This window comes from Lathamus discolor, chromosome 1 (genome assembly GCF_037157495.1).
Source record: "Lathamus discolor isolate bLatDis1 chromosome 1, bLatDis1.hap1, whole genome shotgun sequence".
NCBI classification, from domain to species: domain Eukaryota; kingdom Metazoa; phylum Chordata; class Aves; order Psittaciformes; family Psittacidae; genus Lathamus; species Lathamus discolor.
Window position 1 is genome coordinate 67,031,723 of NC_088884.1, and position 15,882 is coordinate 67,047,604.

General features: G+C 46.5%; 1 protein-coding gene across 2 annotated transcripts in view; it reads right to left on the reverse strand.

The window, feature by feature from the left end:
• Positions 1-4,333: 4,333 nt before the first annotated feature.
• PLBD1 (phospholipase B domain containing 1) overlaps positions 4,334-15,882 on the reverse strand; it is a 43,526-nt gene continuing 31,977 nt past the window's right edge. For both annotated transcript variants that reach the window (XM_065676479.1, XM_065676490.1), the window contains 5 exons: positions 10,513-10,713; positions 10,260-10,400; positions 7,302-7,487; positions 6,010-6,116; positions 4,334-4,593 (listed from right to left, as the gene is read on the reverse strand). In XM_065676479.1, coding sequence (XP_065532551.1) covers positions 4,426-4,593; positions 6,010-6,116; positions 7,302-7,487; positions 10,260-10,400; positions 10,513-10,713 — 803 coding nt within the window. In that variant the 3' untranslated portion in view covers positions 4,334-4,425. The remainder of the gene's footprint in view (positions 4,594-6,009; positions 6,117-7,301; positions 7,488-10,259; positions 10,401-10,512; positions 10,714-15,882) is intronic.

A 15,882-nucleotide genomic window follows, 5' to 3' on the forward strand; every position in this document is an offset into this window, starting at 1 on the left:
CCTTTTGAGTCATCTGTGCTTAGTTCCAGACACCTCCCGAGACAGCTCTTTCAAAAAGAGCCCAGCGTGTGCTCTTTGGCATCAGACACACTGCCACCTTGCTCAAGTAACGTTAGGCAGCAATGGTTTGGCTCTGGGTCGTTTCCAGAAAGGCAACTGCATGACCTTGCTCTCCCTGCCTTCTCAGAGAAGCAGGAAATTAAAGCAATGCTATAATTTCTGGAAAGTCACTTTCTAGGCCATTCTGCAAAGCAGAGGGGCTACGGAAGTGCTCAAGGCCAGGTCAGACAGGGCTTGGAGCACCCTGCCCTAGTGGAAGGTGTCCCCTGCCCATGGCAGGGGCTTGGAACTGGATGAGTTTTAAGGTCCCTTCCAACCAAAACCATTCTGGGATTCTATGTGCCCTGGACAGACAGAATCGAGGAATTTGGATGCTGAAGTTGTGCTGGCGGGGGGGGAGAGGAAGCCAAGTTGCTGGTGCTGCTCTCCTCTTCCCTCAATGCGCTGTGTTTTACCCTCTATAAAAATGCTCATTCTTTTAGCAAGAGGCTGCAGACAAAGTAGGGACAATGACTTCAGTTTTTGACAGCACCCTGAAGGGTTAGAGCTGTGAGCCTGCAGCAATGGCCTCAGCACACCCAACTGGCCTATGCTTATCAAGCCAGGGGCTGACTGTTGTGCACAGAACTAATTGCATCAGTCAAGGGTAATGAAATTGGGGGTAATAAAAAGGGTGGTTTAGTGCAGGGATCAAGAAAGCCTCTGCCCTCCAAGCTGTTCCTTTTCAAGGGTAGAAGCCAGGTACAGAACTATGAAATAAGTTGTGGAACTTAGTTGAGCCCCCGTAAACGATTTTACCAGAAGGCAGTATGGGAAAAGCTGCCCCTTGGCCCCAGCTCTGCTGCCAAATTCCACAGGACTCAAAGTGCTTGAAGCTTAGTTTTGTCATGCCATCCCTGAGTTAGTGCTGAGCCCATACTTCATGGTCATATAATTAATATATGCTGGTAATAATTAGTTTCTTGTACTTACTGAAACGTGCTTCAAGCCACTGACCCAAAGATGATATACTCTTGTGAAGTGATGCCTGCACACACACGCACTTGAAAGTCCCAAGTTTCTCAAACTGCCTATTAAAAATGAGAATATACATACTGCACAGAGCTTAGACCATTAGTTTTATCATAAAATAGAATGTAGTCACTGTGCTCAAGCACTGTTGCAGTTTGGGTTAGTATAAAGTGAAGTGAGTAACTGGTGGTTGTGCTGGGAGGCATCATTTCTGCTGTAGGCAGCTTCTAGTGACTGAACAGCAAGTCTCTATTGTTGTAAGACAGGTTCATCACAACCACCTCCCAAGTCCATCTTCCCACTACGTAAGGCCCTCTCCAGCCAAGCCTGAAGTTTAAATGCTTAAGACACAGGCTTACAGCCAAGAGCAGTAAGATGCCAAAAGAGACATTTTAACTTTATACAGCTGCCTGAAAATAAAGTTGTCAATTCTCTGGCCCTCGCTGCAGGTCCATGCATCCATACTCAAAGCCTTCTCTAGTCCTTGATGTTGCTAGGCTGGGGAGAGGTGCTAGAAGCAGCTGCTGTGCTTGTGGTTGGCAGATCAGCTCAGGCTGGCCTGCTGACAAAGGACACACATAGGACAGCACAGTAAGAGGAATGCAGTGACCTTTAACAGCACACTTACTTAGACACAAGAAAAAAAAATAGCCACAGTCACATGGATGAGAGTCCTAAGGCTCAGAAGGTCCCACTGATGTAAACATTTACTCATAGAAAAGGGCTCTTAAAAGCAGAGTTCTGTTTTTGCACAGCTCCATGTTTCAGCACAAAAGAGCTCCTGCCCCACGGTAGGAAGCTGAAGGTGGGAGAAAGGCAGAGCTTCAATTTCAATGTCCCATAACAAATGGGCATGTCACATCTGCTGCATGCCTCTGCTCCCTGCAGGGGGGGAGCATCCAGGTGTGCCCTGGATCATTGTCCAAAACCATAATCAATCATCAATTTCCTGGTCCCTGGGAACCAACTTTTAAACAAACCCCACTTTCCCATTAGTATTTTCATATAAGACTGAGTGAAGAGGCCGGCACTGGTCCTGCATTGCCTAGGGTTGACAGTCGAGTAGCATACAGCCACCCTCCAGCCACTCTGCGTTTCCAGTCTCAAACAAGCAGCTGATTCCTGGTTCTCTGCTTGCTGCCAGCCCTCCTGACCCAGCTCCACTCCTCCATTTAAGCGTGCTCCTTAATGCCTGGTCCAACACGCTCCGCTCATTGGCTCTGTGGCTGCCAGTCCTCAGCAGAGGGGTTTAAGAAATCTCAAGCCCGTGATCAGCTGCAAACACCTGAGGGCTCCACAAAAAGTCCTTAGCTCATATTTGGTGCTTAGCCAAAAAGCACCAAGGCTGCTGCCCTCGGGTGCTGGGGCTGCAAACAGAGTCCCACTGAGAGCTCATAAAACTAACACCCAGACAGGGAGCGAGCGTCCCTTGATGGCAGACCAGCAGGAACAACAGCCTGCCCCCCGCAGGCTACGAGCAAACAGCACAAGTGACACACGACCTAGCCCCTAGAGCTTAACGCAGAGGTGTAGGGGCTGCTTGGTTGAGTGCTGCTGCTCATGCTCAGGGAGACATCACCCATCCCCAGTGCCCCACTGCCCTCCATGCCACACAACTGGAATAGGGCAGGGTGGGGTGGCTGGGATTGCAAAATACATGGAGGCAGTCTGCGCACAGAGCTTGTGGCAAAGACAAGCCACACGGGCAAGGGCTCACAGAGAAGCCAAGATCGCTGTGGTCCCAGCTGTGTGCGAGCAAGACACCTTCACTGACAGAGAACCTCAGGGTAGCAGTAAAGTGAGCACAGAGTTTAAAATCCTGTGGCTAGGGCTGCCTCCTCCCCCGTCACCTCCAGCAGAAAGCGCCGGCACAGCACTGGTGGCTCACAAGAGGCACGAAGCAAACACCAGCCTCATCCATCTTCTTCTAGCAGAGGCATAGCTGCAACTGGCCCATGCCCATGCCCCAGTGCACATGCTCACAGTGTGTCTGGATACCACAACCGAGTAATTTTGTTCAGCAAATTTTACACAACAAACAGCTGTACTGCAGAGGGAAAAGCAGCGCTATGGTGAGTACTTCAGCAATTGGTCATTTCCCACAGTGCTCTCCTACCCCTGCACATGACACAGATGCTCCCTCCAGCCTCTCACACTTACCTCCTGCTCCAGCAAGCAAATCACTTCAGTCCCTGCATGGATTTTTCATCCTTAGCAAAAGCTTTGCTGTAACTTCTGGCCTCCCTCTTCCCTCAGCCCTACTGTGACAGCCAACCATTCAGGCTAGAACCTCACCTCTACTGCAGTAACTCACTCTCCCATCACACGCTAAACTCCAGGGGTTTGATCAAAACCTCTCACTGCTCATTCTTCCCCTTCGTAACACAGGGCAGTGCTGTGCCCAGTTTAGCTTGGACCATCTAGGCCACAAGGAAAAAGCTGTTTATTTTGTTTTGCTTAATTACATATATGACATCTAGCACAAAACACTCCTCAGTGTAAACACAGGTAGTTAAGAGCAATATGTACAGCCCTGGCCATTTGTTAGGGCCAGCATCACATTCCACTTCCACAGCTGATGGAGCAGGCAGAGAGCCTGGACCCATCAGTGAGAGATCCATCCCACCAACACACATAGTTCTTACCCTGCTGCTACGCTGCAGCCAGGGGTGGGGAGTGTGTGTGTGTGTGTGTGTGTGTGTTTCCAAAAGATTCGTCTGCTTTCAGAAATCACCAGGCACATCCCTTCACTGCCTTCTGGAGCCTGACCCTTGCACGCTGCTTCGGCAAGACAAAGGAAATCTTGCAAATGCCACTGATCACCATGCTCTGTAGGCAAGAGGCACTCTGCTCTGCCATGGAGAACACAGCCTTGACTCTGCTAGAGACATTCAAAATGAGAAGGAATTTGCAGCACATCTCACAGGCACTGCTCAGACAAAAGACAGACACCAACCCAGCACTGAGATAAGCCCAACACTGGCGCAAAGCAGCCACCTGGCTTGGCCCAGTCCTGGAGGCAGGTCCTGTGTTGCTGCTAAAGGTAGATGACTTTAATTGATCAAATTGTAGTTCTCTCCTGCCCTGGGAACAGCTGTGATGATGGCTCAGATCACCAAAAGTCTCCATGAATCCTAGTCAAAGGACAGGCCACCCAAATAGCTCAGAAGAGCAGCAAATGTGCTGGGCTGCACCAAGGCAGCCAATGTCAATATGAAGTACCTAGCAGGCAGGACAGGGGAAGGCACATAAGGCACAGGGATGTGGCCATCAGGTCAATTTATTACACACAGGAATGAAAATTTCTGTTAAAAAAAAACAACCCAAAACTACTTGGGAATATTGATGCTGGTTTTACAGGATAGGCCTCATGGTGACAAAATGGAAGTTGTATGATTCTGGCAGGCCCTGGTGCCGTGTGTGGTTAAATCGTTTCCAGGTGAAGACAGGGAGACCGCCCTGAACCGGGGGGCCATTGATGGCTGTGGCTGTGAATGCTGAAGCCAGGCGGAAGTCTGACACCTGTAATAAAGGACAGGAAATTGAGCAAAACGGTGGTGCAATGGTGGACATGCAGCCATCCCACAGAGCAGGGATAGCCCAGGAGATTTGATAACAATAAGGTAAGGAAAGCGAGCAAGGGGAAACGCATTGATCAGGCACCATTCTTCACCTGCACAGAGGCATCTTCAGGCACAGAGCACCCAGCTGAAGGGCAGCAGCAAAGTACAAGCCCACCTGCCCTCTAGCCCTTGTGCTACCCAGTGTTGAGAGAGGCAGCACATCTGCCTTTGGGACAATCCTTCTTGGGATTGTGTCTCCAAAACAGGTGGAGCTGCAGTGGGCAGCCTAGATGTCCTGATCTAAACTCTGCTGCATGTTAAGCGCTTGGGCTGTCCTCTGCGGCAAGTCAGAGTAATTCAGGAAAGGACAAAAGCAGCAGAGTTAATGCTGCTGCCCAGGTTCCACCCTATTCCTCCATTACCACTCAAGAGGTCTCCAGCCTGTTTCATCTTCCCAAACTCAGAAACACTAAAACTGTACTCAAGTTCTTGAAACTGACAGGTTTTGCCTTTGCTCTGGGCTACCTCTCTCAGTGGGTCCCTTTCCTCCCCCAGCCCATTCCTGTAAACTGACTGGACACAAAGCAATGGCAAAACACAGCACTGGTGATGCCAAAACAGCCTCCACAGGGCCCATCCTAGCAACCAACTCATAATCCCAAAATGCAGCAGGCTGGACACCACAGGACACAACACTGTACAACTTCCCAGCACAACAGGGCTGGCCTGGATAGCTGCTTACTCAGGTATCGCCCTTCACAGTGAAAATACCACACAGGCCGCTAGAAAAACTGCTGCTTTCTCCAGGACAGTGGGTCTGAGGATTTTCCTGCATCCCCCCTGAAAGTAAAGCGATCTTTACCAAACTTTGCTCAAAGCAGTTTCACAGAGAGGTGGAGCCCTAGAGCAGGGTGACTCAGTAGAGAGCCAGGCTTTTGTAAAGGTAAAGCTAAGTGCGACTGAAAAAACATTCCTGTGGGCTCTGGGGAGGCACCTACACGGCCCCCATGAACAGGAGTCAGAGGACTCACCTTCCTGGAATGATGTGATGACTCCTTCCAGCTTTCTCTTAAGCTCCTCCTGCTGCAAGGCTTTAGGGTCTAACCCCTAAGCACCACAAGTTCCCATCGTTCTTCTCCTACACCTCCCCCCTGTACCCTCTGCCCTCTGCCACTGTGCCAGGACTGGTGTCAGGGACAGGAGACGGGGCTCTGCACAGACCTCAAGATCTGCCCGACCACATGGACAGCATGAAAGGAGGGAACCAACGGGCCTGGCCATATATGTCCTAGTGTAGGGACACATCCTACAGGTCTGACAGGAGCACAGAGGCTGCAGCAAACGTAGAACAGATATCGAAAGGGAGGTAATCTACCTTGGAGTCGTAGCAGCCTGCAGGCACTGGAAATGAAGGATTCAGGTCTTCCCGACAGCAAATGGTGTTGCAAGGATTGTGCTCAGCATAAGGATCATGCTGGTAGTCTGGAGAGAAATGTGGTGGGGAGGGAAGGAAGAAAATAAAAGAAGTTAGTCCCCTCACAAAAAGCTGATGCAAAGTGTCCAAGCCACTAAAATCTGCGTGAGCTGGTAGAAACACAGGTCTATCACATTGCTGTCACGCTTCTCCCCAGGTACCAGCTAGAAGTCAGTGCTGGAGACAGAACAATTAGTAGACAAGCTTCTAATCCAAGTACATACAACTGTTTCTGCATCCCAAGGGGACCGCTGCCAACCTCTAACCACAAACATCTGCAACTCCACATGATGAAACCTTGCAGGAACATCATCAGGAGACAAAAGCAGAAGAGCAAGTGAAGCGGGGACGAGATGAAGAGGGAAAAGTGCAGCAGTTAGAGCCTTTGTTTTCCTGTTCTGGACTAAAGTAGCGTGAAACAAAGCCTTCAGACACCCACTGCAGCAGCTGCAAACTAAGAGGGGAAGGTGGACAAGCCTCAACATCTACGAACATGCTGCTACTCACAGCCAAAACATTGGCAATACCCCACCCTGGGAGAGGCCTCCCAAACCCCAAGCCCAGTAATCAGCACGCTCCCTATAATTGGGAATAAAAATATAGCATCTAAAGCTATCTGTACTTAGAGATGGGCTTAGCCAGAAGTTAACTAAGCTGGTTGTAATGCAGTTAAGAACCCCCCTGTCAGGGAAAAGCAGAGCAGAGCATTAACTACCAAAGATTATTTGCATGAACAGGAAAAAACAAACTGAACCAAAACCAAACAAAAAACAAAACACCACACACAAAAACCAAAAGACCTGTAGTTTTACCCTAAATTCTCATCTGATTTGACCTAACTGTTGCTTAGGGTTTAAGGCTTTCAAGATTGACAGGCTGTAGATGTATTAGGGAACAGCAGCCCACAGAGTCTCATGGAGTTACCAGAAACTCTCTAGAAAGGTCAAACAGCAAGCTTGAGGGCCCTTGTTCTAGAAGCAACTCAGTCTTGTTTCTATTGAGAGTCATTTTAGCCTGGTTTCCTACCTCAACAATGACCCTGTGTTACTCTTTTTCCTTTGTGTGTACTCTTCACATAGAGTAATAGAACTCTGATCTTCACATGAGGCTGCAGCTTCCCACTATGATCCAAGAAATAAAAGTAACACTGCTTTATTAAAATCAGCTCCACAGTACATAAACATGTGTCTTACTGTTGTATCTCATGATGTACTTCATGCTTTCCAAACTGGTCACCTTGCTGTGGTCTCGACGGAAGATTTTTGCTCTTGGAGCAAGCTCATAAGAGAAATCCATGCCATACTTCTCAACATATGCAGCATACCCACTGAGATTGTAAATCTTTTCATGGAAAGGAATATTGTATGAAGGCCAGTAACCTGCCAAAGACAAAATCCAATCTATTAACCACTTAGAAAAGCTGAATGCTCTTGCTTATATCAAAAAAGAAAAATGAACCATTTTCCATGCTGTGTTGCCTTAACAGCATATCGAGGAATAACACAAACTGGTTTGAACACAAGAAAATAAGGCAATAGTCACTGGCATGACCAGGGTTGACTCCCAGTATAAACACCACTGGAGACTGCAGCCAGGCAACCTGCCCCCAGACTTCCACCCTGCAGACTCATCGTGCAAAACAGCTGAGAAACTTGCAGAGTCTGAAGTGAATACGCAGAGAAACCTCCCGCACAGGTTTCCCTGCTCAGCCTCAGAGGAGCAAAAGATCATTCGCCTCCACCAAACTTCCCAGCTTTTTCCCAAGCCTCCCATCTCACCACAGCAGAGTAATACACTGTGCTGACATACCAGGGACAGACAGATACCCACAAACACACACGGACCACACACAAATATGTGTTTGGAGAGTTGTGGTTGCACACTGCAATAAGGGAAGATGAGGGACAGCTGCACACTTGCCAGCATCTGCCTTTGAGAGTTAAGCAGCGGTTGATTGGCAGAGCAGAGCCCTGCCCTAACCTTTCCAAGCGCAAGTACAAATCCTGCAGTTTTGCTAACACTGAAGAGCGGGTTTAACAGCCAGACCTCCAGAGAGTTTTAGATAGCTGACACACAACTGCCTGAAACAAGATTAGTGTAGAAAGCAGAAGAGCTTGTAAGGAGCCAGAAGACCATCCAGCTCAGGATCTGGGTACAGCAAGTCCTGGAAGAAATAAAAAGTAGATGCCTATACCTTAACATTTAATTTGTTGGGGTTTCTTTTGCAAGGCCAGCAGCAAGGAGTGTTCAGGGAGAGAGTACATAACGTAAGCTAGCCCCAAGAGCAGCACACTTTCAGATTCTCTCCAAATTACTAGCATTCCTGGTGTCAGTGGGAATGTTGCTTCTCAAATGACACACACCAGAATTTTGCTTAGAGTTTTACTACTTTACTTGTCTAGATACTGGTAAATGCAGCACCCCATGTATTAATGTCAGCCCAGCTCATGAGGAGTCTGGCTGTGAGATACTTAAGAAAAACCAAGTGAGACTCACTGTGAGCAAAACACACAGAAACCAAGCCCCCTGAAGGACAGATACACAAGCAGCATAAACACTGGAATACCACCTGAGCTGAGACCTTACCAGCCTGGGTCCTGCCTAGCATGCAGCCACCAGGAACACCCTGTCTGCCATCATTTGCTTACATGACCTAGAACCTACGTAAAGGAAAAGGGCTGTGTACACAAACTGTGTTGTAAGAGAGGCATCCTCCAGGAATGAGCACACTGGCCAGCCTCTGATGACATAGGCCAGAGGATACAGATACATCAGCTCCCATACCAGTAGGGTTTAGTTGTAATTCAAAAGGTTGCTATTGTCTCACATGAATGCAGTACATACAGATGACTCCTTTATGCCACCTGAAAAAAACTTTGTTTAAATTGCTAAAAACAGAAGAAGCTATGCAAATTTTCCTTCAACATGAGCTCTTCTGCATCTCAGGCTCTGCAAGACTGCAAATCCCATGCAGACAGTGCAGCACCCAACCTAAGGCAGGCTTTACCCAAGGGCTGCTAAAAGCCAGTGAAACCTGCCAGTTAGGCCTGGCAGGGTGAACAGTGACGAAAACATGCCAGAAATGGTGTAAAGCTGAAGGGAAGTGAGAAGGATTACATGAAGGCAGCAAAAATTATCTGAAACAAAACTGCTTCCTCCTCTGCCCGTCAGAGCAAGAGATCTCAGCAATATCAGGAGCAATGGGAATATTTACATATCCAGTGGAAGAGACTCAGATCCCAGGTTCTGATCTGATATGTTACTTTTGATGCTTAAATCAATGTACTACGCACTCATCATAAAGAAACATGAAGTGCAGCACACTCCTGTGTCCTTAGGCATTGTGGCAATGCCCAAAATAAACCAGAACTTTCCAAGGACACAGACTCAGGGGAAAATTCCAGAGTGAAATAACCACAGCTGCTAACATAAATGCATTTCCGGTCATTCTGATGATGAAAAGCAATTCATCAATTCACCTCCTCTGCATGTGATTAGAGGAGGGAGCACAAAGCACCAGACATGCACTTAAATTTGTGGAACGAGCTCAAGCTCTTGGATGCTGCCATAAAGCGTGTATAAGGCATCTGTGAAGGAAACCTGACAGTTGGCATTTTGCTTCACCTGGATTTTTGCTTGTTTGTTTTCCAACAAGCTGTTGCTAGTCTTGATACTAAGGAACCTTTTAAACAGCAAGTACTTATCAGATAACAAGAGCTCTAGGAAAGTTCAGAAGCTGAATCTAACATAGAACTCTAATATTTTAAAGCTCATCTCCTTGCATGGTGACACACCCACCAAATATTGCAAGTAGCCCACAGCATCACAGTTATTTAGTACTACTTCAAAGAGACCTCACCCTTTTTCCTCATGGGTCTCTAAGACAGGGCAAAATAATACCAGGAAAAAAGGCAAGAAAAAGAAAGAAGGAAGGTAAAGCCTATATTTCATGTCCCTGGTTCTAAAAAACACAGATGCTCACCACATTTATGCCACAGCATAAAGAAAAAATGAATACAACACAATAGACCTGGCAACATAGCTTTCTGTCTTGCAACTCAGCGGTAGTGTTCAGTAAGCCCTTCCCAGTTACAAAGCATGACACAAAGAGATGGCTTTCCTAAGCCAGTAAGAGCTATAGGAGCTATTACCTTTCCGGAGAATATTTGTTTGATCAGAATACTCCACAAGGGTTGGGATCTGCTCAACAATGTACAATGCACCATCATCAAGGCTCTTCTGCAGCTTGACCTTCTTCAGGTCCAGCACCATGTACTGATTGTTGTAGGTCCCTAGGGATGAGAGCAAAGAGAGAATTATTTGTCCTGCCTGTGGAAAGAAAACAGTACAAAGGGGAGGGGGAACAAGTCCTGTTTCCTAAGACTCATGTGAAAGTGTACTCACCCGAGTTGCACTTCGAGAAGGTTTCTGCCCAAGATTTGCCACCATCTGCCATCATGTTAGCAATGCGGACCCTCTGCCAAGCTAACAGGGATTCCGGCACCACTTGCTTAATGAGGCTTTGGTTGAACACACTGTTGGTAGTCTGCAACATCACCAAGCCACTGCCTAGTATGTAAAAGTCATCCAGGGACACCAAAAAGCCTTAAACAGCAATAATACAAATTTGTTATATTTGTGAACCTTTGGTATACTCATAGAACAAAAGAGAGTGACGAGCTAAGAGGGTATGAATGAGTCAGCATGTGTGTGTGTCTGAAACCAAGCTGTACAAATACTAAAGATGAGGTGGCAACTTCTGCAAGTGCTTTAAGCCCACCTGTCAGCAGTTTCTCATTTGTCATGCTTTCAACACAGCCTAATTGTTTGCGTAGAGCATTTGCTTCATGTTTGCATTCCAAATTTAGAATAGTTAGGGTTGGAAAGGACCTTAAGATCATGTAGTTCCAAACCCCCTGCCATGGGCAGGGATACCTCACACTAAACCATGTCACCCAAGGCTCTGTGCAACCTGGCCTTGAACACCGCCAGGGATGGAGCACTCACAACTTCCCTGGGCAACCCATTCCAGTGCCTCACCACCCTCACAATACAGAACTTCTTCCTTATATCCAATCTAAACTTTCCCTGTTTAAGTTTTAACCCATTACCCCTTGTCCTATCACTACAGTCCCTAACGAAGAGTCTCTCCCCAGCATCCTTATAGGCCCCCTTCAGATACTGGAAGGCTGCTATGAGATCTCCAAGCAGCTTCTCTTCTTCAGGCTGAACAGCCCCAACTTTCTCAGCCTGTCTTCATACGGGAGGTGCTCCAGTCCCCTGATCATCCTCGTGGCCCTCCTCTGGACTTGTTCCAGCAGTTCCATGTCCTTTTTACGTTGAGGACACCAGAACTGCACACAGTGCTCCAAGTGAGGTCTCATGAGAGCAGAGTAAAGGGGCAGGATCACCTCCTTCGACCTGCTGGTCACGCTCCTTTTGATGCAGCCCAGGATACGGTTGGCTTTCTGGGCTGCGAGCGCACACTGCAGCCGGCTCATGTTCATTTTCTCATCGACCAACACCCCCAAGTCCTTCTCCGCAGGGCTGCTCTGAACCTCTTCTCTGCCCAGCCTGTAGCTGTGCCTGGGATTGCTCCAACCCAGGTGTAGGACCTTGCACTTGGCATGGTTAAACTTCGTAAGACTGGCATCAGCCCACCTCACAAGCATGTCAAGGTCCCTCTGGATGGCATCCCTTCCCTCCAGAGTATCAACCAAACCACACAGCTTGGTGTCATCAGAAGTTTCTCCATCATATGTCAAGCTATGTCTTCTGCTGAGGATTACATACTGTAAAAGCCTCATTAGTGTTTGTTTCTAACAATGAAATTCCTTTTAAAAATACAACAGAGGAAACCAAAACCAAAGCATAACTCCACAGAGAGATTTTCATCAACCAATTTCAGGTTTAGAATTTTATTCTGCAAGGACAACAGATACACCTTTAAATTAATCCCTTCTGGATTAAACCAAGACAAGCAGAAAAGTCTTCCTTCTAGTTTAATCTTTTCCAGTCTAACCTTAAAAGCATCTCCAAGAAATGGGCACCTCTTAAATCATAAACCATGTCCCGTATTTGAGAGTTCCACCTACTCCTCCTTCTGACATGTTGTCATTGGGATTTTTTTATGCTTATCAGCCCTGCAAACTCAACACAGTGATGGATCTCTGGGCAATATTCGCTTCCACGTTACATGCCAACAGAAGTCCTAGGCCCAGTTGCAGATCTGGCTGCAGACATGCAGCCAGAGGTGGTATACAGAGCTGCAAAGGTCAGCTGTAATGCCATGGATAGCATGGTGACTATTTATAAAGCAGAAATAACTTGGCTTTGAGATTCCCCAGCAGATACAGGGCTGCCAGGCTAGGGAAGAATTGTTGTTAACTGAGCTCCTGATGAGGAAGCCATCCAGAACTGGTCTCTTGCTAATGAGTTTTTAATGGTACCCCTCTTTGAAGAGTACAAAATGCTAAAATGCTGCACATCAGGGTAGTAGTTGAATGCCATTATGAAATGTTCTATGGCAAGCTTTATTAATGCACTCTGCAAACAAAGGTCAGCAACATATGACAGACTGCAATATGATTCAGCTCTGCCTCCAGTTCATGGGCTTTCATCAAAAGACAGATCTCCTTCAAGCAAAAGTACTGTTTAAGGGCTCAGTTTCAGCAAGATTTCTTTTAAGTCTCAAGTTCTCAAATCAGAACAGATCCAGGAAAATATGCTTTGTGATCACCTGTTCTCTAAAAATAGGTCAGTACGGAACAGGCAGAGTACCCTGGCAGCTTGTGGTTCCTAGTATTTTATTCTTGGAGACAGAAAAAGAGCATCAATAAATTACGCACATAAACAACAGAGTTCTTCCAAGCAGTAAGGGCAAGAAGAGAAACACTCTTAACCTGCCTCTGCCAGTCTGTTTTATAGAAAGACATGGGATACTGCAGCAATAAACTATTGTGTAACAAGTCAAGTGCTTACCCAGAGGGAAGAAATTAAATTGTCAAACACTTGGGAATGCCATTCCCCCATTGGTGCCAATGCCAAGTGCCCTACTTCAAAAAAAACAGTTTTTTCTTCTTTTTCAATCATCAGCTGAGATAAAAGAGAAAAACTCAATTCAAAGCAAGTGTCAACACAAGGAACGATGCTGAATTAACTGAAGTTTGAACTCTGTAATTCAAATACATTGCAAAACTCAAAGCTGAAAACAACAGGGTTTCCTTCTGGGCCTTAGTATTTACCAAGTTGTATCCTGCAATGTTCTATAATACAGTGTGCTCTCCACGATACACCATTACTGGCCTAATTATTCCAAGCCAACACATACCATTTTGATTTAAAGCATAGGCACTTCTTAAACAAAGGGAAGTTAAAACACCTACAACAGGTTTGCCCAGGACAAAGACATCCACGAAAACAAAACCTGGGTGAAGCCTAGAGATACCAGCACATGTTTAGTGTTCTCTTGTGGCATTGTCTTTTTTAAGCATGTATGAGAATCTGTTGTAATTGAAAATGCCTTTTATATGTCAACTGCTATCTCACTGTACAGTTCACCTCTTTTCTGTAAACCCATCTCCCATTTTTATCAGCCACTCCCAATCAGCTTTTTTTAACCTCTTCCCCTCCACCTCCCCCCAACGAACCTGACTCTTCCTACATAAAGAGGAGTAATAGGACTTCTGAAAGCACTTCAGAGTGAGTTTGAGCCATTTGGATTCCATTTCCAATCACCACTGGAATACTGAAGTTTCCAGAGTCTGCAGTTTCATTCATCATGACAATATTAATCAGCCAAGCAAAGCAAAATATTTTTTGAAATCTGAGTCAGTGTTCTCCAGAGTCAGCACACTAAAGAGCATGCTCTTTAAAGAGCACACTCCTGGCAGCTACTGTTCCTAAAAAGGTATGCTGCTGGTTTCTGAACCAGATGGCACCAGGTTTTTAGGTGTTTTAAGGGGCCCTTGTGCTCATTCAAGTACAGAAAGGGTCAGTACAACAAGGCTGGAAGTCAGAGCCATGAGGTTTTGCTAATCACCTCACAGGGATTCGAGTAGCTCTAGCTGAGATGCTCAATGCTCTGGGCTACAAACACACTTGAGAATGGGAAAGAAGATCCCTTCTCTGGATTAGTTTTCTTAGTCTCACGAGCAGCTGCTTCTCGTGCTAATACTGTGCTCCTGCCAGCTGCCTTACTTCCACTTACAGAGCTCTCCTAGGCACTAGGACATAGCATACCCCATACTATAGCTCTGGTCTCTCATTTCCAAAGCGCACCAGACTTTTCTCTGCTTCCCTCCAGGTTTTAGACACATGTTGCTGGAAGCAGAGAAGCAAGAAATGTTCTACCAATATCTCATGAGCAAGCTGGTCCCCAGAATGAAAGGGCTACCACCCTTTCCACATTTTGCCCCTCCTAGCTCTTACTCAGGCCTTGGGGAAGGATAACACCGCACTTCCTGATTCTGTACTAACACTGGATTACTTCAGCTCAAGCGACAGGTTACTTCTCTCTCCTGCCTTAGCAGGACACGTATAGCCGATCCATCAAGACAACTTGTGCCATCTTGTTCCCATGTCATAGCCTGTCTGAACCATTACCTGTCTCAACCAAGCAACAGACCAGAGAAACAGAAGTGGTCATTAAGTTCTTCTCAACTGTTTCCTTTAATAGCTAAAATCAAGACCAACAAGACTGCGATTCAGCCCAGAGAAGTATGTCACTACCCAAACCAGAGTGCTTGGGTCCAAATGGTAGATTCCCTTTTTTAACTGGAGTTCACAACTACTTGTTCAAGAAGAGGTGCAGCCAAATGGATGTAAATCTTGGGAGCTGCAACCTCCCTGCTGTCCAAGGAAAACTGCAAATTTAATCACTTAATTGGGCTCATTTCTTTGAAGTAGAGCTGTGTAGAGCAGTGACTCTGGGTGGCGGTGAGCGATGGCGGGGGGGTGGGGGGGTGTGATTCTCTCTGATCTTTTCCTAGCTATGTCCTGCAAAACCCAGCACCTAAAGTCTCTGTCATCACATTTCTTACACTCCCCAAATGACACTCAACATTTGTGAGCAACTGTACAATGTAAACTCTCTCTGCCGTGCACGGATTCACCAACCACATTAAGTACTTATGTCCAGAGCTTAAACAAGACACTGAAGTCAGGGGTGCCCAAGAATTCAGCTCAGACACTTCCTTTCCAGAGATTCACAGAGCTGTCCTACCTGCAGCTCTGCACAGATACTTTCAACTGAAGAGGAAACTAAAACCATGAGCAGAGTTCAAGTGAGGATTAGGATTAGTGTGGAAATAAGCAGCAAGTAGCTAAATCATTCTGCAACAGCAGAGATCACTATACCTGTTCATTTCCACTTAACTGTACCTCTGCAGCACTACTGTTACTCTGACAAGGAGAAAGCATCAGAGACGACATGCTCTAACAGTGGACGTTTCAGCATGCTAACAGGAACATGGGGAACTGCTGAGGAAGCCTGGATGGACTCTGCAATTCCTGCCTCTCCTGCCACCTGCTCGGTCACAGCAGAAGCAAGCAAGTGTAAGGCCCTGTAGTTGTATCATAATGCATGTGCTGACATGCATCATGGTTAGTGAATAGCCTTAGATCCTCTAAACTGAGTCATAATAAATATTTTTTGCAGTGTAGTTGCCAGTCTTTTGAAATACTGTAAATAAACAATCTGGACAATTTTACTTTGTGACCCCAGGAGAAATCACGTAGTTGGCACATTCCTTCTCAGAAGGCAAATGACTCCTT